Below are 24,949 nucleotides of genomic sequence, written 5' to 3'. Positions count from 1 at the left end.
TCTCAGGAGAGATTCACATCCGGTTCCTGTCGGCCTGCACTTCTTTGCTTCATCCATCTTGTCTAATTGGGTGGCTGTATATGTATGGGCCACATGAAGGGCAGGCTCTGAATGGGTGTTCCTTCTGTCTCTGTTTTAATCTTTGCCTCCCTATTCCCTGCCAAGGGTATTCTTGTTCCCCTTTTAAAGAAGGAGTGAAGCATTCACATTTTGATCATCTCTCTTGAGTTTCATGTGTTCTGTGCATCTAGGGTACATCAAGCATTTGGGCTAATAGCCACTTATCAATGAGTGCATACCATATTTGTTTTTCTGTGATTGGGTTACCTCACTCAGGATGATATTTTCCAGTTCCTTCCACCTGTCTATGAATTTCATACAGGCATTGTTTTGATAGCTGAGTAATATTCCATTGTGTAGATGTACCACATTTTCTGTATCCATTCCTCTGTTGAAGGGCATCTGGGTTATTTCCAGCTTCTGGCTGTTATAAATAAGGCTGCTATGAACATAGTGGAGCATGTGTCTTTTTTATATGTTGGGGCATCTTGTGGGTATATGCCCAACAGTGGTATAGCTGGGTCTTCAGGTAGTGCAATGTCCAGTTTTCTGAGGAATCTCCTGACTGATTTCCAGAATGGTTGTACCAGTCTGCAATCCCACCAACAATGGAGGAGTGTTCCTCTTTCTTCACATCCTCACCAGCATCTGCTGTCACCTGAGTTTTTGATCTTAGCCATTCTCACTGGTGTGAGGTGAAATATCAGGGTTGTTTTGATTTGCATTTCCCTTATGACTAAAGATGTTGAACATTTCTTTAGGTGTTTCTCAGCCATTCGGCATTCCTCAGCTGTGAATTCTTTGTTTAGCTCTGAACCCCATTTTTTAATAGGGTTATTTGTCTCCCTGCGGTCTCACTTCTTGAGTTCTTTGTATATTTTGGATATAAGCCCTCTATCTGTTGTAAGATTGATAAAGATCTTTTCCCAATCTGTTGGTTGTCGTTTTGTCCTAACCACAGTGTCCTTTGCCTTACAGAAGCTTTGCAGTTTTATGAGATCCCATTTGTCGATTCTTGATCTTAGAGCATAAGCCTTTGGTGTTTTGTTCAGGAAATTTTTTCTAGTGCCCATGTGATCGAGATTCTTCCCCACTTTTTCTTCTATTAGTTTGAGTGTATCTGGTTTGATGTGGAGGTCCTTGATCCACTTGGACTTAAGCTTAGTACAGGGTGATAAGCATGGGTCGATCTGCATTCTTCTCCATGCTGCCCTCCAGTTGAACCAGCACAATTTGCTGAAAATGCTATCTTTTTTCCATTGGACGATTTTGGCTCCTTTGTCAAAAATCAAGTGACCATAGGTGTGTGGGTTCATTTCTGGGTCTTCAATTCTATTCCATTGGTCTATCTGTCTGTCTCTGTACCAATACCATGCAGTTTTTATCATTATTTCTCTGTAATACTGCTTGAGTTCAGTGATAGTGATTCCCCCTTAAGTCCTTTTATTGTTGAGGATAGTTTTAGCTATCCTGGGTTTTTTGTTATTCCAGATGAATTTGCAAATTGTTCTGTCTAACTCTTTGAAGAATTGGAATTTTGATGGGGATTGCATTGAATGTGTAGATCGCTTTTGGTAAAATGGCCATTTTTACAATATTAATTCTGTCAATCCATGAGCATGGGAGATCTTTCCATCTCCCGACATCTTCAATTTCTTTCTTCAGAGTCTTGAAGTTCTTATCATAGAGATCTTTTACTTGCTTGGTTAAAGTCACCCCAAGGTATTTTATATTATTTGGGACTATTATGGATGGTGTTGTTTCCCTAATTTCTTTCTCGGCTTGTTTCTCTTTTGTGTAGAGGAAGGCTACTGATTTATTTGAGTTAATTTTATATCCAGCCACTTTGCTGAACATGTTTATCAGGCTTAGTAGTTCTCTGGTGGAACTTTTGGGATCACTTAAATATACTATCATATCATCTGCAAATAGTGATATTTTGACTTCTTCTTTTCCAATCTGTATCCCTTTGTTCTCCATTTGTTTTCTTATTGCTCTGGCTAGAACTTCAAGAACTGTATTGAATAAGTAGGGAGAGAGTGGGCAGCCTTGTCTAGTCCCTGATTTTAGTGGGATTGCTTCAGGTTTCTCTCCATTTAGTTTAATGTTAGCTACTGGTTTGCTGTATATGGCTTTTACTATGTTTAGGTATGGGCCTTGAATTCCTATTCTTTCCAGAACTTTTATCATGAAGGGGTGTTGAATTTTGTCAAATGCTTTCTTAGCATCTAATGAAATGATCATGTGGTTTTGTTCTTTCAGTTTGTTTATATAATGGATCACGTTGATGGTTTTCCGTATGTTAAACCATCTCTGCATGCCTGGGATGAAGCCTACTTGATCATGGTGGATGATTGTTTTAATGTGCTCTTGGATTCGGTTTGCCAGAATTTTATTGAGTATTTTTGCATCGATATTCATAAGGGAAATTGGTCTGAAGCTCTTTTTCTTTGTTGGGTCTTTGTGTGGTTTAGGTATAAGAGTAATTGTGGCTTCATAGAAAGAATTCAGTAGCGCTCCATCTGTTTCAATTTTGTGGACTATTTTGGGTAGTATTGGTATGAGGGCTTCTATGAATGTCTGATAGAATTCTGCACTGAACCCATCTGGACCTGGGCTCTTTTTGGTTGGGAGACCTTTAATGACTGCTTCTATTTCTTTAGGAGTTATGGGGTTGTTTAAATGGTTTATCTGTTCCTGATTTAACTTTGGTACCTGGTATCTGTCTAGGAAATTGTCCATTCCCTGTAGATTTTCAAGTTTTGTTGAATATAGGCTTTTGTAGTAGGATCTGATGATTTTTGGAATTTCCTCTGAATCTGTAGTTATGTCTCCCTTTTCATTTCTGATTTTGTTAATTTGGACACACTCTCTGTGTCCTCTCGTTAGTCTGGCTAAGGGTTTATCTATCTTGTTGGTTTTCTCAAAGAACCAACTTTTGGTTCTGTTGATTCTTTTTGTTTCTACTTGGTTGATTTCAGCTCTGAGTTTGATTATTTCCTGCTTTCTTCTCCTCCTGGGTGTATTTGCTTCTTTTTGTTCTAGATCTTTTAGGTGTGCTGTCAAGCTGCTGACATATGCTCTTTCCTGTTTCTTTCTGCAGGCACTCAGCGCTATGAGTTTTCCTCTTAGCACAGCTTTCATTGTGTCCCATAAGTTTGGGTATGTTGTACCTTCATTTTCATTAAATTCTAAGAAGTCTTTTATTTCTTTATTTCTTTCTTGACCAGGTTATCGTTGATTAGAGCATTGTTCAATTTCCATGTATATGTGGGCATTCTTCCCTTATTGTTATTGAAGGCCAGCCTTAATAGGTGGTGGTCTGATAGGATGCATGGGATTATTTCTATCTTTTTGTATCTTTTGAGGAATGTTTTATGACCAATTATATGGTCGATTTTGGAGAAAGTACCATGAGGTGGTGAGAAGAAGTTATATACTTTTGTTTTAGGATGGAATGTTATATAAATATCTGTTAAGTCCATTTGGTTCATGACTTCTCTTAGTCTGTCTATGTCTCTGTTTAATTTCTGTTTCCATGATCTGTCCATTGATGAGAGTGGGGTGTTGAAATCTCCTACTACTATTGTGTGAGGTGCAATGTGTTTTGAGCTTTAGTAAGGTTTCGTTTATTTATGTAGGTGCCCTTGTATTTGGAGCATAGATATTTAGGATTGAGAGTTCATCTTGGTGGATTTTCCCTTTGATGAATATGAAGTGTCCTTCCTTACCTTTCTTGATGACTTTTAGTTGAAAATCAATTTCATTTGATATTTGAATGGCTACTCCAGCTTGCTTTCTCAGAGCATTTGCTTGGAAAGTTGTTTTCCCGACTTTAACTCTGAGGTAGTGTCTGTCTTTTTCTCTGAGGTGTGTTTCCTGTAGGCAGCAGAATGCAGGGTCCTCATTGCATATCCAGTTTGTTAATCTATGTCTTTTTATTGAGGAGTTGAGTCCATTGATGTTAAGAGATATTAAGGAATAGTGATTGTTGCTTCCTGTTATATTTGTATTCGGACGTGTGGTTATGTTTGTGTGCCTTTCTTCTCTTTGTTTTGTTGCTAATATGATCAGTTTCTTGCTTTTTCTAAGGTGTACCTCTCCTCCTCTGTTGGGCTTTGCCTTTTACTATCCTTTGTAGGGTTGGATTGGTGAAAGATATTGTGTAAATTTGGTTTTGTCATGGAATATCTTAGTGTCTCCATCTATGCAATTGAGAGTTTTGCTGGATACAGTAACCTGTGCTGGCATTTGTGTTCTCTTAGGGTCTGTATGACATCTGTCCAGGATCTTCTGGCTTTCATAGTCTCTGGCGCAAAGTCTGGTGTGATTCTGATAGGCCTGCCTTTTTGTGTTACTTGACCTTTTTCCCTTACTGCTTTTAATATTCTTTCTTTGTTTTGTGCATTTGGTGTTTTGACCATTATGTAATGGGAAGATTTTCTTTTCTGGTCCAATCTATTTGGAGTTCTGTAGGCTTCTTGCATGCCTATGGGTATCTCTTTTTTTAGGTTAGGGAAGTTTTCTTCTATGATTTTGTTGAAATTATTTACTGGTCCTTTGAGCTGGGAGTCTTCACTCTCTTCTATACCTATTATCCTTAGGTTTGATCTTCTCATTGAGTCCTGGATTTCCTGTATATTTTAGACTAGTAGCTTTTTCCATTTTACTTATCTTTGACTGTTGTATTGATGATGGAATCTTCTGCTCCTGAGATTCTCATGTCTATCTCTTGTATTCTGTTGGTGATGCTTGTCTCTACAGTTCCTTGTCTCTTCCTTTGGTTTTCTATATCCAGGTTTGTCTCCCTTTGTGCTTTCTTTATTGCTTCTATTTCCATTTTTAAATCCTTCACCTGTTTGATTGTGTTTTCCTGGAATTTGTTCAGGGATTTTTGTGATTCCTCTCTATAGGCTTCTACTTGTTTATGTTTTCTTGCATTTCTCTAAGGGAGTTCCTTATGTCATTTTTGAAGTCCTCCAGCATCATGATCAAATATGATTTTAAATCTAGATCTTGCTTTTCTGGTGTGTTTGGATATTCAGTGTTTGCTTTGGTGTGTGAATTGGGCTCCAATGATGCCATATAGTCTTGGTTTCTGTTGCTTGGGTTCTTGTGCTTTCCTCTCGCCATCAGGTTGTCTCTGGTGTTACTTTGTTTTGCTATTTCTGACTTTGGCTAGACTGTCCTATAGGCCTGTGTGTCAGGAGTGCTGTAGACCTGTTTTCCTGTTTTCTTTCAACCGGTTGTGGGAACAGAGTGTTCTGCTTTGGGTATATAGTCTTTCCTGCCTACTGGTCTTCAGCTGTTCCTATGGGACTGTGTCCTAAGTCTACCAGGCAGGTTGCTTGGAGCAGAAAAGTTGGTCTTACCTGTGGGCCTATGGCTCAAGTTGCTCGTGGGGCGCTGCTTTTGAGCTCTCTGTGAGGGCAGCAACCAGGAGGACCTGTGTCGCCTTTCCCCCCCCTCCCCCTGTGCACAGGGATACCAGATGGCATTAGGTGTTTCCCTCTGGAGTCAGAAATGTGTGCAGGGTGTAGTCTCTTCTGGTTTCCCAGGCATGTCTGCACCTCTGAAGGTTTACCTCTCCCTCCCATGGGTTTTGGGTGCAGGGAGCTTTTGACCGGGACCCTTCAGGTCTGGGTGGTGTCTGGACCACAGGGAACCTGCTGCTTGAGTTCCCCTGTCTTCTGGTTACCAGAGGCCCTACACAGTTTCCTCTTAGCACAGGGATGTGGGTAGGGGTGTGCAGTATATTGGTGGTCTCTCCTGCTCTGCAGTCTCAGGAGTGCCTACCTGTCTTGGTGGTGAGCTCTCTCTCCTATGTGGTTTGGGAGCATTGGACTGTGGGCCGTGATCAGCGAGATTGGGGCTCCAGCTAAAAACCAGAAGTGTTCTGTGCCAGAGGAATTTTGCCTCTGTGTGTCCTGAGTCCACCAGGCAGGTCACTTGGAGCAGAAAAGTTGGTCTTACCTGTGGTCCTGCAGTTGAAGTTGCTCCTGGGGGACTGCTTTTGAGCTTTCTGTGAGGGCGGCAACCAGGAAGGCCTTCACCTCCTTTTCCTGGGGCCTTTGTGCACCGGTGTCCCAGATGGCATTAGATGTTTTCCTCTGGAGTCAGAAATGTGGGCAGAGTGTAGTCTCTTCCAGGCATGTCTGCCCCTCTGAAGGTTTAGCTCTCCCTCCCACGGGATTTGGGTGCAGGAAGCTTTTGACCGAGTCCATTCTGGTCCGGGTGGTGTCTGGACTTGCACTTGAGTTTTTTTAACTTTTATTTTCTCTTTGTTATATTGTGTGTATGAACAGCTGCATGTGCCATAGCATATATGTAGAGGTCAGAGGACAACTTTGTGGAGTAAGTTTTCTTTCACCTTTACTTGGGTTCCAGGGATCAAATTCAGCTTGCCAGGCCAGCCTCTTACCATCTCATAGCCATATTGCCAGTCCCCAGTTTTACTCTTCAAACAAAATATTACCCTTTTTTATAATTAGTTTTTTAATGGATTGATTTGGGCTATATAATATTACACCTGGGGTGAACCTTCCCATAAATATGTTTAATAACTGTACCTATTTATATTGTATTTAATCTTGTTCACCACAATTTAAATTTGCACACTGTTTAGATCTTTTACATGATTTGTTTGTCCTACAGTTTGAAGGAATTGTTAATGACATGTTTAAAACTTTAGTTTCTACACATTTGACATCAGTGACAGGCATATGGTGGTTGTTTGTGATGATCTTTGATCTTGTGATATTAGTCATTGTATCATTTAACTCTCAGAACTTTATACTGATTTATTGAAGGGATAATTACGTTGTCCTCACCAGATACTCTAATTTCTTTCACTCAGACTTCCAGTCTGAATGCTTTTCAGTTCCTTATTTGGACTTACAATGGTTTGGGCATTGTAGTAAATAATAGTGGTAAAAATGAGGACCTTGTTGCTTTCCAGTAGCTGTGCTCAGAGAAGGCTAAAAGTACAATTCAGGCTTAGCCCTAAAAACACAGTGAAAAAGAAAAAAAGGGCCAGATACTTCTATGAAACATTTAGCCTAGTGATTTGCCCTTGGTGTGAGAAGTGGAAAACCACTTTTCACTGTCACACAGCTGTGCTGTACTATCAGGTAGTGGTCAGAGCATTGGTCACTGCATGACTTACACACATAACTAGACTTAGCTTATGGATTAGATCCCCTCACCCCAGAAATACTTAGAGCGTATCTAACATTGAGGAAAGATCAATCTTCCAAGTTTCAGGGGACACTTGAGTGTTTAAATTTTGCTTACTTCCTGAGTCTAAGGCGCTGCCTTCTTCCTTCCTGGAGGGAACTTTTCAAATCTGAGGCAATCTGTGCAACAGCCTGAAAAGACTGATGAATGCTCAGCTGGTTTTTCTTCATCTCACAAATTCTGTTGTCCATACCAGAGTGCTTTGAGATTGTATGTAGGTAAGACCATCCTGCTTCTTGCATGCCCACTTTAGATAGGTTGGGCTTTGGGTCTTTGTTTCTTTTGAGCTTGTTCTGTGGAATTCAGTTCCTCAAATTTTATGTTGTCACATTTTCTGTTTCCTCACTGAAGACTATGGAAGTTAATTTTTAGTTTTTCTTTTCTTTTGTGACAGTAGCACTGGAGTTCGGTGTCTCATTTCTTTTTACATTTCAGTGCGAAATGAGACCTTTGACTCCTTTCTTTGGGTATTCATACCAGTGTTCTTCAGCAGTGTGGTTTTATTTCATTGAACTCATTGGGACACATGCCTATCTTTAGAGGCAGGGTATTTTATTTTATTTTATCCTTGTGGTATATTTATTTCAGTATCTTTTACTTTGTCTCATTTTATTTTTTTATATTAATTTTGTTAGAATTTCCTATGTAACTATCATATTTGCAACATTTCTCCCTTCTCCCTTCAACAACTTCACTACCTCCCTCATATTCATGGCTTCTTATACTTTACTTAGTATTGTATAATATATGTGTATGTATAAATGTAAATGTTTGTATACACAATAAGCCTACAATGGCCTGTACACAGCCCATTGAATTCCTTTAATACTGCTCATTTGTAAATGATTTTAGAGTAGACCAATTGGGATAGAATAACCTCTCAGAGGACTCATCCGTGGAGAAAAATTAGTTTCCCTCATTCAGGATCTATTCATTGCCTGTATCTCTTCATTTAGGATTAGGGCCCTTTGAGATTTTCCTCATCTACATTGTCATATTAGCTGGTGTTGGCATTTTTCATGTCTTGTTTAGGCAACTATATTGTTGAGATTTTATGTGGCACAACTTCCTGTCAATATGGAAGATATTCCACAGCAGATATCCTGGTACTCTTGCTCTTACAGTATTTCTGCTCCTTCTTTTACAGTGCTCCCCAGGCCTTATTTAGTTGGTGTTGTGTTGTAGATATTTTGGCAGGAGATGAGCACCCTGTCGTCAGGTGTTCTTTGCAGTATAGTCAGTTGTGGGCTTTTATGATGGTCTCCTATATGCTGCAAAATAAGCTTCTTTGAGGAGGAATAAGAGCTTTATCTCTTTGTGTATGTAAGGAGATGGATTAGATGCATTTTGAAATTGAAGTGACTTAGGGCATTCTCCTCTAAGTTCAGGGATTCACCTGCTAAAGGAAGTTAGCTAGGTTTACAGTACTGGGAATAAATTTAGGTAAAATATAAACTTTGTCAAATTGATCTTTAGTTTGTGGCAATTAAATGCAATAGTGTAATGGGATGAACTGTCTTTATGTTTGTGACTGGTTGATCTTTTCTATTTTTGAACTCTCCAGGATGATTCTTCCAGGGTTGTTTTGTTTGTTTTGATACTAAGGGTTGAAATCCTGGCCTCAAGTATGGTTGAGAAACACTCCACTACTTTTTTAACTTTTTGAGGTCTGGCAAAGTGGTCAGTGGGTAAAAGTGCTTTCTACCAAGCCCAATGACCTGAGTTCAATCCTTGGTACTCACATGAACATCCATTACTATTCTTGGATCTCCACTGGATAATATGGCATACACACATATAGGCACATATATACACAAATACATAAATAATCCTTAAATTTTTTGAGACAAGCTAAGTTCCCTTGAATATTCTCTGGAGTTTGATCTGACCTGAAACTTGAAATCTCTGGATTTGTCCTTCCAAGTGCTGGAATAATACATATGTCTCATTAGTTTTGTTCCTATGAATATATTAATGGTTATTCTTTAGTGGAAACCTTCTTCTGTGAGAATCTTAACTGGAAACAAGTGTGTAAAATTTATTTAACATGGGTTGGGTTTCTCATACAGAAATATCTACCAGAAGATATTTGATCATTGCACTGTATTGATGATTGGCTACTAGAAGATAACACTGAAAGGCTAAAGATTTTGCAAGACTATTCAAAGACAAAACTTGTAGTTCACATTCTTTTCTATCTTTGTGATGTTGGTGTTTGCCAGACAATTTCTCTACCACTGAGCCTCATCCATATCATACATTACATTCTAACATGTGCAATTCTATACACAGTATAACACAGAAGTTCCTTTTTTTTTTTTAGACCATCTTAAAAGCAGGAGTAGGATGTTCGGCTGCTAGAGTCTCTGCAGTTGTATAGATGAGATGAGGAAAACATACTGTGTCATCACTCTCATGATATGCTTCTTTCCACAATTCATATCTAGCAGGGTTCTCTGGGAAAACATTTGAAACATGTCTTCCTGCCACCTAAGTTTGAAGCAGCAGAAATTTCACAAAACCAACATATTTTCCAAATACATTTAATTAGATTAAGAAGTAAGTGGATATACAAGTGGGCTCTAAAATTGAAAGTAACTGTTTTGCCAATTTTTTTGGAAGGTTGGTGATGATGTGAAGTCATTCTTGTTGTGCTGTTCAGAATTTACAGCTCAGCTGGAGGAAGCAGTTAAGGAAGAACGTGGTGTATGTATTCCAACTTTTGTCTGGTGAAAACTATGAGAGCTTGTATTGTGCATAGAAACTATGATGTAATATCTAGTAGGCAGTTAGCCTAGAATCAATCCTTTGGGGAATTACAGAAGTCATTAGAAATTCTTTGTATTTTATTTCTTTATTTTGAATGTAACCATTTATATCTGTGGATTTTTCTTTAAATACAATATCAATACAGTTCTTATAAATATTATCTCTATATTTTATTTTCATTTTAAAAGTAAACCTGTATTATCAAAATCACATTATGATTAATGTTAATTTAAAAATAAAAAACAGGGGGTTGGGGATTTAGCTCAGTGGTAGAGCGCTTGCTAGGCCCTGAGTTCGGTCCCCAGCTCGAAAAAAAGAAAAAATAAAAAAAAAAACAGTTTGGTTTTTTTAAAAAAAGGATCATCATAATACTAAATCACTATCAGTATGAAAAAACACTATTAGCATATATATGTGTGTGTGTGGGTGTGTGTGTACACGTGCACGTGTGTATATGTGTTTATATGTAATTTTTCAAAAATGATATAATGTGTGGTAAAAAAGACAGCTCAGTGGTTAAGAGTATTTGTTGCTCTTGCAGAAGAGTCAGACTTGGTTCCCAGTAGGTACATGGTCACTCATACTCATGTGTAACTCTAGTTCTTCTGGCCTCTGCAGGAACACATGTAATATATACATGCAAACATTCATAAGATAAAACCACAGAAAATAAAAATGAAACTTTTTAAAATTTTAAATGAAATCACATTTTGCTCATTTCCAAATATACTTTAAGTTTTAAAATATATCATGGTCACTATATTTATAAGACATTTTGGACTGGTTAAAGCTTGTTATTGTGTAATATTTTCTTGCACAAACCGAAAAATAGACTCATCTTTATATGTGAGGGTAAACATTTGGTTGTCTGTCCAATATATATGATATAGGTAATAATACATAATATCATGTACTTTAAATTCTGTAAGATATACATATTTAAATGCATTTGTAATGTTGTTTAACTGACATCATTTGTTGTAGCCTTAGATTTTTCAAAACCTTCTTTATTTAGGGTTCTTAAATCCTTCAACCTTCTTTCTAGCCCACCGAACGAAGGTAGGAAAATAAAGGTTATTAGAAAAAAAGGGTTCTGGACCTGTTTAGAAATCATTTCTGGGGACGGGGGAAGCAATTTTCCTCTTCTTTTTCAAGATGCCAGCAGTCTAGTCCAGTAGAAAACAACAAATGGGAACCAGTAGCCAGAGCACAATCCAGCAGAAACAGCAAGGCTCCACAGAAGTGGCCAGAATCTGCCAGAATAACAGGAAAATTTCTTTGGTGCCTTTCTCTCTATAAAGTCAATACCAGCAAAGACCAGTGAAGACCAGTCAACACCAAGAACACTACTGAAGATGAGCAAAACATTGTTTGGGGCTAGCAAGTCAAGACCATCCTCTCCTCGTGGGGTTCTATTTAAATTCTAAATATCACACACCCTCTCAAGTGTCTGTTTTCAGCAAAACATCACATGTTCTTCCACACAACAGCTTCCAGAAAAACATCACATGACACAATTGGGGTTTTATAGAAACCAGAAAATTCCTCTTCAATTTGTCTTTGCCCTTCTTTCCTCCTCCCCTTCTCTTCCTTGTTCCTCTGTTTCATAATTCTTTATGACTATTTTGTTTTGATGGCTTCTGCTTTGCATGTTACTTTATCTGATACAAATGTTCCTACTACTTTTGTTTTTATTTTCCAATTAAATATTTATCTTTTTAAATACCTCTAACATTATTTTGGGTCCGTTTCTTATTGAAGAAAAATACTTCAAAACTTTTCTCAAAGTTTTCATTAATCCAAACAATATTTTACCACACAGACATGGAACTATAGACCTGTAGAACAAGCAGAGAACCCAGAAGTAAAGTGCCTGCCTATTGCATAAGCTTGAGGATCTGAGGTAGATCCCCAACATCTACATAATATCTGGTTGGTGCACATCTCTAAGCCTTATACTGGGATGAGGGATGGAGATGGATGGATCCATGGAGCTTGCTGCTCTAGCCAATTGGTAAGCTCCAGGGTCATCAAAATAGAAGTCATAACGACAGGGAAATACAAACCACAATAGGAAAGTCTACTTAACTCAACTATATTAAAATTAAAGTCTGAGTTTATTCAACAGTGTTGAAACTGAAAAATAAACAAATATTGCATTATGGTATGAACACACATCTTTCAGGGTTTTGGAGTGGAATGTGGTTTGAATGAAAGTGGCTCCCATAGAGGCCATGTTTAAAAAGTTGGTTCGCAGTTGGTGGGACCATTGGGAGTTATGGCCCTGTTGGAGAAAGCATGTCACAGGGGTGGCTTTGAAACTTAAAAACCTCAGGCCATTCCCAGTGTGATTTCTCTTCTTGTTGCTTTCAGATCAAGATGTGCACTCTAGGCTGTTCCTGACACAATGCCTTTGCTCCGTCATCTTGTATTCTAACCCTTTCTTTGATAAGTTGTCTTCTTCATGATGTGTTGTCACACAACGTATAGTAATTAGGGTAAACATGCAATCCTCTCTTCAGGAAGCTTTTCATATGGTTGCTTGAAGCTCCAGCTCCATGAAGCACAATTTAGCTCAACTCAGACTTCAGCATGAAAAGCAGTCATTTAAAGTCACAAGCTGAATGCTGGCCCCACTAAATATCTGATTCAGTAGCCGAGGGAAGGAAGAAGTCAAAGCGTCCTTATTTGCAGATGATACAACTCTGTATATAAAAAAACCATGCATTCCACCAATAAACCTCTACTCATAAATATGTTCAGTAAAATAAATGGACACAAAATTTAGACACAAAAATCGGTAGCTTGCTTTCTTGTACAAAAATAACATACATAGAAAGAAAACAGGAGAACAATATTTACAATGGCCTCAAAAACAGTCTTGGAATAATGCATGAACTTTTTATACTAACAGAACAAAGAAAATTATAAATCAAGCAATTTTCAAATACTCTTCTAGGAAAATCAGGTTGGCAGATTATGGCACAGTGGGGAAATCTCTGCTGTAGCCTTCAGATGCTAACTGATATATTCTTAGCGTTTCAGGTGCTGGAATTTATGGATCTTGTCTGTACTTTGGAAACTGATTGATCTAATAATCACAAGAACATTAGGTCACACAGAGGTGGACAATAAATGGCAATTTGGAGGCTGAGATAGCCCAAGGTGATTTCCCTCTGAAATTGCACATCTCAACTGTCATTTATGTTTCAATCAGTTAAAACCATCTTCTACAATATATAACACAGGCATGACTCTCTTCTGGAAACTTAATTTTATGAACAATATGTCAGATGTGAATCATTTTGTAGTTTCCTGATACAGTCCTATGGAGTGAAAAAGTAATTTTAATTTTGGATGTAGTTTTATATTCAAAATGGACTAAACAACATAACCATTAAGTTATTACAACTTTGGAACTACAGAATTGTATTTGTTTCAGCAATATAAATTATAGTAATTTTAGCAAATTTAATATTGAAAATTGTAAGTGTTGCATGACATTTTTGTTTAAATATACTATCCAACACTTTTTTTCAGGCGTTGGAATCTCTTTACAAGGTATGTGATTCAATTAATTGCAGCTTAAAGTAACTAAAAGTAAAAAGAAGAATGCATATCAAGCAAAGATGATCTAGGTTTTGAGATCACAGCATTCCCTGGTTGCTGCTAGATATTTTTAAGTTTATCTCACAGTTGTATGTTACTCTACCCACTTCTGTACCCTGTGTGATGCATGTGAGTTAGGACTGGTGCTTGGCAGATACAGGGTCACAGACACATGTTCATTAACTTTCTCCTTTTTTTTTAATGAAGTGGTTTCAGCAACAAGTCAACCAACTGGAGGAGGTAAAACATAACTTCTTAACTGTTAATTATATTAGTAAATATTTGACTCATTTGAAAATCAGTTTAAACTATGTATAAATCAACTGTTTCAATAATGATGTCCATAATCATTGATTATAAAGTAATATTTTGATTTAGGTTGAAAAATAATTAGTTTGTAGCAAAATATTTATTAGTAACTTGCATAAGAGTTTTCCTCATGAATCTAGTAACAAGAGTAGCTATTGGATCATTTTTTCTCCTAAAGAATAATATCAATTTCACTTACTTGCTTTATCAAATTTACATAAAATGGTGGGAATTTGTCAACTGAAAAATTTTCCTATATTTAAAAACTATCCATAATATAAGCAGGCATAAAATTGTATTGTTTTTCAAAATTTATTCTGTTCTTTAGTGATATCCTTTGCATTTTAGATTTTCAAATCCTATAAAAACTAGACTAAGAATAACTGGTCTCTGTTTTTAAGGACGCTAAATGCTGCTTTGATAGAGAATATATATATTCCTTTAAAGCATGAAAGAATAGTTTCCAAGGAAGCTTCAGGGATTGTTCAAAATTATTTTTAGGTGATAATGTCATTCAGATTTGATAAAGGAAATAATGAAATGCTTTTAAGACATGAGATCAAAATGGGTCTTTAGTAACTGGTAAATTTTGTTACTTTAGATCGGCAAAGATCAAAGTAATTTAGAAGCAGAAGTTCAATCAGATAGAAAATCAATTTTGAACATTGTACAAATTGCAAAACTGGCACGTAAATTTGAAGATATTGAAGGCCGCCTAAGAGAGCGCAAGGCGGCCATGCTGGCTAAAGAAGAGTAAGTGAATTATGAGGATTAATTGAATTAAAATCAGTTATTAACATCAGATGTAAGCTAAGTCAATGTTACTGCTTTATAAAAAACTTCTAAATGATATCTGAATTTTTAGTTACTTTTTTGATATAAAATTTTAATAGTCTGAGATGGTATTATTTGGTGCAATGGACATTAGCCACCTGTGACTATTCAGATTCAATTTAGTAAAACAAATTGGCTTCTGGGCCATACTAAACACATTTTAAGTACTCAATAGCTATATGTAGTTATTATCTAAAACTTCTGTTGCATAGTCCTATCTTTAAAACATCTGGGTTGTAATCATGTTTCTGAATGCTTTAAAAATATATTTTAATTAAAATAGAACTGTATCATATTCCACTTTCTTCCCTCCAACTCCTCCCAGGTGCCCTGACATGTCCCCTCAAGTTAATAGCCTCTTTTTCCTTATTATTGTTACATATACACATATATGTATGTACATGAATGCACAGATACATAATTACAACCTGCTGAGTTTGCTTTTGTCTATACAAAGTTTCAGGGCTGACCATTTCTCATTGGACAGCTAATAAAGGGGGTTTATCTCTTTTCTGGGCAGTCAAAAATTGTATTTCTTTGTCTAGGGGTGGAACCCTGCAAACATTTCCACCTTCCACATTAGCATGGCTGTTGTTATTGCTTGCCCTTGTTCTCCAGTCTTGTTTATGTAGCCATTTCTAGGATATACTGTTTCGCAGCAGACTTCCAGCTATTATGGTTCTTGCAATCTTTCCACCCCCTTTCCTGAAATGTTCTTTGAGCAATTGATGCAAGAGCTATGATGCAGATGTATCTGTTGGGGCTAGGCTGCCCATGATGTGTTGATCTACGCATTTTGTCCACTTGTGGATTACTGTGATGGTTTCCATTTGCTATTAAAAATGGCCTTTTTGACAAGAAGTATAGTTATGCTTATCTACGATTATAAGGATAACATTTAGACTATAGTTAGCTATTATGCAAGTTTAGTAAATTTCTGATATAGGTTCTGTTTAAAAAAACCTTGTGAATTTCACATCATGCATCCCAAGCCCACTTATCTCCCACTCCCCTCATACCTGCCCTGGACCCCTGAAGACTCCTCCCAAACAGAAAAAAAAAATCTTGTGGAAGCTGAAGTGTGTCGCACTGCATACCATTTCCTTCAAATTTTTTGCTTGCAAATGTTGGTTGTAATGAGTCATGTGGTCTGGTATGAGGTCTCTGTCATAGTATCAATACTAGAACCTTAATTCTCCCATGCCCACATTAACCCACTGTACCCTGTCACTAAGACAGCTCTACTGTGCTGCCCAGGAGAGTTGCAGGGCCTACTTTCCAGAGCACTGCAGCAGATAAAAAGCTGAGACAGGCCTCCTGCTCTCGTGACCATAGGGTCAGCTCTCCTCCAATGCCTAGGCAAGGGGTGGGGCCAGTTCTGCACATCCCTCAGACATCAAAATGTCCCCAGACTGAAGTCCAGATCAGAGATATCCACCTAGACTTTGTCGGTAATAGATTCCTGCTGCTACGGGGACATGTACCCAGACTGGTACCCAGTAGCAGCACAAGCCAAGACCCAGCTTCTCAAGTTAGGCTGTTATTCATTACCCTCAAGTCTCCAGTTCTGCCGCTGCTTCTTCTTCTTCTTCTTCTTCTTCTTCTTCTTCTTCTTCTTCTTCTTCTTCTTCTTCTTCTTCTTCTTCTTCTTCTTCTTCTTCTTCTTCTTCTTCTCCTCCTCCTTCTCCTTCTTCTTCTTTTCATTTCTTTTTGTGTGCCCATAGCCTTACTCAGGAGTGGTCTAAGAAGTGATATACCCCACATGTCCATTATGGCTCCAGGCAGGGTATCCTCTTAGGCATGGGCTGCTTCCCACAGCCTGTGCAATGCCCGACTGGTGGTCATCTCAGGCTAGCTCCCTGCCTGAGCCCCATGGCACTGGACTGGTGATCATCTCAGGCTTTTCCTTTTCAGGAAGTGTTAAGTTACTAATCATTCAGATGTTCACATGTCAGAACACTGAGCACAGGCATAGCCTCTCTCCTCTCTGCTAGTTACTAATGCAGCAGTCACATTTGCAAATCCTGTAGTGGTAGGGGTAGTTTCTTTTTTTCTTTTCTTTTTTTGGGGGTGGGCTTCATCACTTTATTTTTTTGCAATGAAAAAATACCTTTAATTCATTTTTTTCCTTGCAGGTATTTTAATTTTATTTTTTAAATCGGATATATTTCTTTATTTATATTTCAAATGTTATTCCCTTTCCCAGTTTCCTGTCCATAAGCCCCCTATTACCTCCCCCTCCCCCATGTCTTTTTAAAGGTACATTATATCAGTAGCTATGTTCCTGGTACCAGGTACTGGCAAAAGCCATGCAGGGAATGCTGTGGCAAGCAAGAGAGCCTCCTGGAGTCAGCCTACCATTTTGCATGGTTGTGATGGGTGAATTCTGAAAAGGTGGGGCCCCAGGAGCTTCATTCCAGGATTGCTTCTTATGGCTAGTGTTTCTTCTTATATTTGTCATTGCTCTGTTACTCGTCTTTCTGACAAGTGTGATTGGGAAGGCACAGAAAGAATATCCAAATTAACAAAATCAGAAATAAAAAGGGAGATATAACAACAGAAACTGAGAAAATTAAAAAAACATCAGATACTACTAGAAAAGCCTATATTCAACCAAACTGGAAAATCTCTAGAAAATGGACAGTTTTCTAGACAGATACCTGGTACCAAGTTAAATCAGGATCAGATAAACCACCTAAACAGTCTCATAATTCCTAAAGAAATAGAAGCAGTTATTAAGTCTACCAACCAAAAAAAAAAAAGCCCAGGACCAGATGGGTTCAATGGAGAATTCTATCACACCTTCATAGAAGACCTATACTGTCCTATTGCATGTTTGGACATACCAATACTGTCCAAACTATTCCACAAAATAGGAAAAGAAGGAACACTACCCAATTACTTCTATGAAGCCACAATTATGCTTATACCTAAACCACACAAAAGACCCAACAAAGAAAGATAATTTGAGACCAATTTGCCTTATGAATATCAATGCAAAAATACTCAATAAAATTCTGGCAAACCGAATTCAAGAACACATCAAAATGATCATCCATCATGATCAAGTAGGCTTCATCCCATGGATGCGGGGATGGTTCAATATACAGAAATCCATCAATGTAACCTACTATATAAACAAACTCAAAGGAAAAATCCACATGATGATCTCATTAGATGCTGAGAAAACATTTGAAAAAATTCAGCACCCCTTCATGTTAAAATTCTTGGAAAGATCAGGAATTCTAGGCCCATACCTAAACATAGTAAAAGCCATATAAAGCAAGCCAGTAGCCAACATCAAAATAAATGGAGAGAACCTCGAAGCAATCCCACTAAAATCAGGGACTAGACAAGTCTGTCCATTCTCTCTGTACTTATTCAATATAGTTCTCAAAGTCCTAGCCAGAGAAATCAGAAAACAAAAGGAGGTCAAAGGGATAAAAATTGGAAAGGAAGAAGTCAAAATATCACTATTTGCAGATGATATGATAGTATACTTAAGTGAACCCAAAAGTTCCACCAGGTAACTACTTAGCCTGATAAACAACTTCAGCAAAGTGGCTGGGTATAAAATTAACTCAAACAAATCACTAGCCTTCCTCTAATCAAAGAATTAGCAGGCTGAGAAAGAAAGTAGGGAAATGATACCCTTCACAATAGTTGCAAATAACAAAAAATACCTTGGCGTAACTCTACCAAGCAAGGGAAAGATCTGTATGACAAGAACTTCAAGGCTCTGAAGAGAGAAATTGAAGATCTCAGAAGATGGAAAGATCTCTATGCTCATGGACTGGCAGGATTAATATAGTAAAAATGGCCATTTTGCCAAAAGCAATGTACAGATTCAATGCAATCCCCACCAGAATCCCAAGTCCATTCTTCATAGAGTTAGAAAGAGCAATTTGCAATTTCATTTTGAATAACAAAAAACCTGGGATAGCAAAAACTATCCTCAACAATAAAAGAACTTCTGGGAGAATCACCATCCCTAACCTCCAGCTGTATTGCAGAGCAATAGTGATAAAAACTGTATGGTATTGGTACAGAGACAGGCAGGTAGATCAATGGAATAGAACTGAAAACCTAGAAATGATCCACATACAACTAAAATCACTTGATCTTAGACAAAGGAGCTAATGCCATCCAGGGGAGGGGGGGGGGAAGCATTTTCAACAAAGGGTGCTGGTTCAACTGGAGGCCAGGATGTAGATGAATGCAAATCAATCCATTCTTACCATCCTGTATAAAGCTCAAGTCCAAGTAGATCAAGGACCTTCACATAAAACCAGATACATTCAAACTAATAGAAGAAAAAGTGGGGAAGAGCCTTAAACACATGAGCACTGGAGAAATTTCCCTGAACAGAGAACACCAATGGCTTATGCTCTAAGATCAAGAATCGACAAATGGGATCTCATAAAACTGCAAAGCTTCTGTAAGGTAAGGACACTGTCATTAGGACATAACGGCAACCAACAGATTGGGAAAAGATCTTTACCAATCCTACAACAGATAGAGGGCTTATATCCAAAATATACAAAGAACTAAAGAAGTTAGACTGCAGGGAGACAAATAACCCTATTAAAAATGGGGTCCAGAACTAAACAAAGAATTCTCAGCTGAGGAATATAGAATGGCTGGGAAACACCTAAAGAAATGTTCAACATCCTTAGTCATCAGGGAAATGCAAATCAAAACAACCCTGAGATTCCACCTCAGGCCAGTCAGAATGGCTAAGACCAAAACTCAGGTGACAAGAGATGCTGGGGATGATGTGGAGAAAGAGGAACACTCCTCCATTTGTTGGTGGGATTGCAAGCTGGTTCAACCACTCTGGAATTCAGTCTGGAGGTTCCTCAGAAAATTGGACATTGTACTACCTGAGGATCCAGCTATACCACTCCTGGGCATATACCCAAAACATGCTCTAACATACAGCAAAGACTCATGCTCCACTATGTTCACAGCAGCCTTATTTATAATAGCCAGAAGCTGGAAAGAACCCAAATGTCCCTCAACAAAGGAATGGATACAGAAAGTGTGGTACATCTACACAATGGAGCACTACTCAGCTATTGAAAACAATGACTTCATGAAATTCAGAGGCAAATGGATTGAACTAGATAATATCATCCTGAGTGAGGTAACCCAATCACAAAAAAACACACTTGGCATGCACTAACTGATAAGTAGATATTAGCTCAAAACAAATTACCCAAGATGCAATTCACAGACTACATGAAGCTCAAGAAGGACAACCAGAGTGTGGATGCTTCAGTCCTTCTTAGAAGAGGGAACAAAATATTCATAGGAGGCGATATGGAGTTTGCCTATGCTCAGTTTGGAGCAGAGACTAAAGGAATGGCCCTTCAGAGCCTGCCCCATCTGATGATCCAGCCCTTATACATAAAGCCACAAAACCCAGACAATATTGCTGATGCCAAGAAGTCCATGCTGACAAGAGCCTGATATAGCTGTCTCCTGTTTGGCTCTGCCAGGTTATGACAAATACAGAGGCGAATGCTAGCAGCAAACCATTTATCTGGGAACAGGTCCCCATTGGAGGAGTTAGAGAAAGGATTGAAGGAGTTGAAGGGGCTTGCAACTCCATAAGAACAATACCAACCAATCATGTACAGATCCATGGCTCCAGCTGCATATGTAGCAGAGGATGGCCTTGTTGCCTACCAACAGGAGGAGAAGCCCTTGAGCCTGCCAAGGCTGGACCACCCCACCACCACCACCACCAGTGTAGGGGAATGTCAGGGCGAGGAGGCTGGAAGGAATAGATGGTTGGGGAGGGGGAACACCCTCATAGAAGAAGGGGAATGGGTGATAGGATAGGAGGTTTATTGATGGAAACCAGGAACGGGGATAACAATAGAAATTTAAATAGAAAAACTATTGGTTTAAATGTATGATAAACTTGTGGGTTTAAAAAAAAAACAGAAACTCAGGTGACAGCAGATGCTGGCGAGGATGCGGAGAAAGAAGAACACTCCTCCATTGTTGGTGGGATTGCAGACTGGTACAACCATTCTGGAAATCAGTCTGGAGGTTCCTCAGAAAATTGGACATTGAACTGCCTGAGGATCCAGCTATACCTCTCTTGGGCATATACCCAAAAGATGCCCCAACATATAAAAAAGACACCTGCTCCACTATGTTCATCGCAGCCTTATTTATAATAGCCAGAAGCTGGAAAGAACCCAGATGCCCTTCAACAGAGGAATGGATACAGAAAATGTGGTACATCTACACAATGAAATATTACTCAGCTATCAAAAACAATGACTTTATGAAATTCATAGGCAAATGGTTGGAACTGGAAAATATCATCCTGAGTGAGCTAACCCAATCACAGAAAAACACACATGGTATGCACTCATTGATAAGTGGCTATTAGCCCAAATGCTTGAATTACCCTAGATGCCTAGAACACATGAAACTCAAGACGGATGATCAAAATGTGAATGCTTCACTCCTTTAAAAGGGGAACAAGAATACCCTTGGCAGGGAATAGGGAGGCAAAGATTAAAACAGAGGCAGAAGGAACACCCATTCAGAGCCTGCCCCACATGTGGCCCCTACATATACAGCATCCAATTAGACAAGATGGATGAAGCAAAGAAGTGCAGGCTGACAGGAGCCGGATGTAGATCGCTCCTGAGAGACACAGCCAGAATACAGCAAACACAGAGGCGAATGCCAGCAGCAAACCACTGAACTGAGAACGGGACCCCCGTTGAAGGAATCAGAGAAAGAACTGGAAGAGCTTGAAGGGGCTCGAGACCCCATATGAACAACAATGCCAACCAACCAGAGCTTCCAGGGACTAAGCCACTACCCAAAGACTATACATGGACTGACCCTGGACTCTGACCTCATAGGTAGCAATGCATATCCTAGTAAGAGCACCAGTGGAAGGGGAAGCCCTGGGTCCTTCTAAGACTGAACCCCCAGTGAACTAGATTGTTGGGGGGGAGGGCGGCAATGGGGAGAGGATGGGGAGGGGAACACCCATAAAGAAGGGGAGGGGGAGGGGGATATTTGCCCGGAAACCGGGAAAAGGGAATAACACTCGAAATGTATATAAGAAATACTCAAGTTAATAATAAAAAAAAAATACGGGATGAGTAGTCAGAAATGCCTCTTAGTGGAAAGACATGTAAACAATTCTGCTGTAACTCCTTAAAGCCTATCAACCTATGACATGGACTATTACTTTAAACTTACTATGAACTTATGAAATATAAAAATGTTTAGAAAACCATGTAATCAGTTTTCCTGCTGTGACTTCTTATGGAACATTTTATCTGTGAGGTAAATTCTTACATAGAGAACTTTCATCAGTGAAGCTATAAAAGGCTGAAAGTAAAAATAAAAGAATGAACTCTTTTCATTTTCTTTCTTTTTTTGTTTTTATTTCATTTTGGAAATTTTATTTTTTATTAGATATATTTATTTACATTTCAAATTTTATTCCCTTTCCCGGTTTCCTTTCCATAAGTTCCCCTCCCCCCTGACATTCCCCTGTACTGGGCGTCCAACCTTGGCAGGACCCTTCCCCTTCCACTGGTGCACCAACAAGGGTCAGTCCAGGTATAGTCTTTCGGTAGTGGTTTAGTCCCTGGAAGTGATGGTTGGTTGGCATTGTTGCTCTTATGGGGTTGCAGGCTCTTTTGATCCTTCCTCTAAGGGAGTCCTGTACTCAGTTCAGTGACTCTTTTCATTTTCATCCAGCATGCATGCATGCGCTTTTGCACACGCTGTGCGTGCGTGTGTGTGTGTGTGTGTGTGTGTGTGTGTGTGTGTGTGTGTGTGATTTTTCTCTTTTCCTTTTCTTTTTTACCTAAAGAGTTGAAAGACTTCAGAGTTTCTAGTCATAGAAAGTACTGGCTGTAAGGAGCTAACTTTGCTATTCTAGACCCCTGCTGCTATCAGCAGGAGTCAATTGCAAGAAGCCATCAGCTCTGGTCCCAGAATAGTTTAAGAGTGTTAATTACCACCAGCTTTCAGTCCAGCCATTTTTCTGGTTCTCTCTGTTCTGCTGGATGTTAAAGCTGTTCTCTGACAGGGCTTGATTTCCTTACTGTTGAATGGGCTTTATGCTGAGTTAGACAGCTGCTGGTTACCAACACGTGGATATCATTATTGCATTGTTACAGATTTCTTGGTATATTTTTCATTGTTGTGGTTCAATTGTTCAATTGCTTTTTTTGCTGGGAAGCGTGTAAAGTATTTTCTGGTACTATAAGCTAGATTGCAAGAAGGAAGCTTTCAGATCAGATACAGCTCAAACCATTTGAGACCTGTGTCTGTCTGCAGTATGGCATTTCTTCAGCAATAGGTGTCTACCGTCAACTCCAAGAAGTAACCAAAGGCTATAGACAGTCTCTACTGCTTTAGGAGTCACTCAAACTACCCTGAGCAACTATTAAACGAGTGATTTTCATGCCTGGTACTGGGGTCTCCATTAGTCGATGGTTTTGTGGGGATCATTGTCACCCAAGTGGCATAACTTCCTGATAGGTAGATTGGAAGGTAGTTAAATAAATAGATGATTGATAGATGATTGATAGATAGTGTATACATATATACTTATATGAGTTTTGTAAGATTTTAGATAAATATAAAATAATGATTCCTTGAGGCTTTATCAAACAATCTTACGGGTAACAGTTCTGCATCTGTCTTTCTCCATCTGCATTTCCCTCCTGCCCCTCCACCCTAGTTGAAGCCCTTCAGTGTTTTCTCATTTCCTGTTTCATATCACCTGTGTCCTGCTATTTCTTCTCACTCCCTTCCTACCATGCCTAGGGTTCTTTTAGACTCTTCTCGTGTTAGTTGTTACTCCACGCTGTCTGCTCACATATGAAGATTTGTAGCTAGAAACCACACATGAGACAGAACATTGTGTTTCTGGGTCTGGTATGTCTGAGTTTGTTCAAATGGGTCATAGTTGCAAACTCAATACTTATTTAAAAGTTATCAAACCACATCTAGAATTGTACTTATACTGGTTTTCATCAAGTATGTATACAGCACTTTTGTATTATTAAAAGAAAAACTACTTATACTGGGAAGAAGATAATACTCAGTATGCAATCTCTTCATGTGCTTTTGATATATTGTTGACTTGACTTACAGGAATGGAGAGAATATTACTGTGTCACTACTTAATAATGTACATAATAAAATATGCCAGTGTAGAGGCTTCTATAAATGTATTTGAGCTTCTTGTTTGTAGGCAGGAATATTTTAGAACCACATATTAATATTTATATTTGATATTTAAGTGTCTTCTTGTACAAGGTATTTTTCTAGAAAATCCTGGGAGACCTGTAACTACTTTATGAGAAAGGCATTAGTACGTGTAAGTTTTAACAGATGAGGACCCTGGAGCAGAGAGAGGCACAGAAGGTGGCTCCAGGCCATATAGTTACAGGTTTGGAGCAGGTTGTCTCACTCTCGGGCTTGTGGTCTTAGCTCTAGACCAAGTGATAATGTACTAGCAGTTTCTACTGATTTGTTTTAGTTATTCTAGTTCTAAATGTTATTGGTGTACTTAGTTACATTCTTGGAATACACAACTTATAGAATTTGTGCTTTTTATTATAGGACAGAATTTATCTTAGTACTGAGTGACAGATAACTGATATGCTAACTTTTAATTAACAAACTTCATATGTCTAGTCTGTAAATTACAGTTCTTTAAGCATGTAACTTAACTCTGAATGTATATGAAGATATGTTTTCTTTATTGGCACTCTTAACAGGGATAAAGCAACTGTATCAGAATCATTGAAAAATTATCAACTTATAGAAAAGCAAATTGAAGGTAATATTTTATAAGTGCTTAATCTTTATAGTTTCGTAAATATATTTTTTTAATTTTAACTTACATCCCTTCGATAAGTCCCTTATTACTTGCTGTTTCCCCTGGCCACTTGCTTATGGTCCATCTCCTCTCATAGTGATTTCCCCCTTTTGTGTGTACTTTCTTCCTCTCTCTTGTCTATCTGCCACCCTGACTGAGGTAATTGAAAACCCACCTACCTTTGTCTACTGCCCAATCAAAGAACTTAGACTTTTATTGACTTATTAACTCATGAAGCAAGATGACATA

General features: G+C 38.5%; 1 protein-coding gene and 1 pseudogene across 17 annotated transcripts in view; one reads left to right on the top strand and one right to left on the bottom strand.

The window, feature by feature from the left end:
- Ccdc7a (coiled-coil domain containing 7A) overlaps nucleotides 1-24,949 on the top strand; it is a 410,770-nt gene that overhangs the window by 20,906 nt on the left and 364,915 nt on the right. For 15 of the 17 annotated variants that reach the window (XM_087595056.1, XM_087595055.1, XM_087595067.1 and 12 more), the window contains exons 5-9: nucleotides 9,919-10,002; nucleotides 13,606-13,626; nucleotides 13,882-13,914; nucleotides 14,585-14,736; nucleotides 24,600-24,661. In XM_087595056.1, coding sequence (XP_087451182.1) covers nucleotides 9,919-10,002; nucleotides 13,606-13,626; nucleotides 13,882-13,914; nucleotides 14,585-14,736; nucleotides 24,600-24,661 — 352 coding nt within the window. The remainder of the gene's footprint in view (nucleotides 1-9,918; nucleotides 10,003-13,605; nucleotides 13,627-13,881; nucleotides 13,915-14,584; nucleotides 14,737-24,599; nucleotides 24,662-24,949) is intronic. The other 2 variants (XM_087595057.1, XM_087595068.1) reach the window with 2 other exon arrangements.
- LOC120098698 (small nucleolar RNA SNORA17) lies at nucleotides 16,734-16,854 on the bottom strand (annotated as a pseudogene).

The sequence above is a fragment of the Rattus norvegicus genome, chromosome 19 (genome assembly GCF_021556685.1).
Source record: "Rattus norvegicus strain SHRSP/BbbUtx chromosome 19, alternate assembly SHRSP_T2T, whole genome shotgun sequence".
NCBI lineage: Eukaryota > Metazoa > Chordata > Mammalia > Rodentia > Muridae > Rattus > Rattus norvegicus.
Note: the sequence above shows the minus strand (reverse complement) of the source record. Positions and strands in the feature narration are given on the sequence as shown.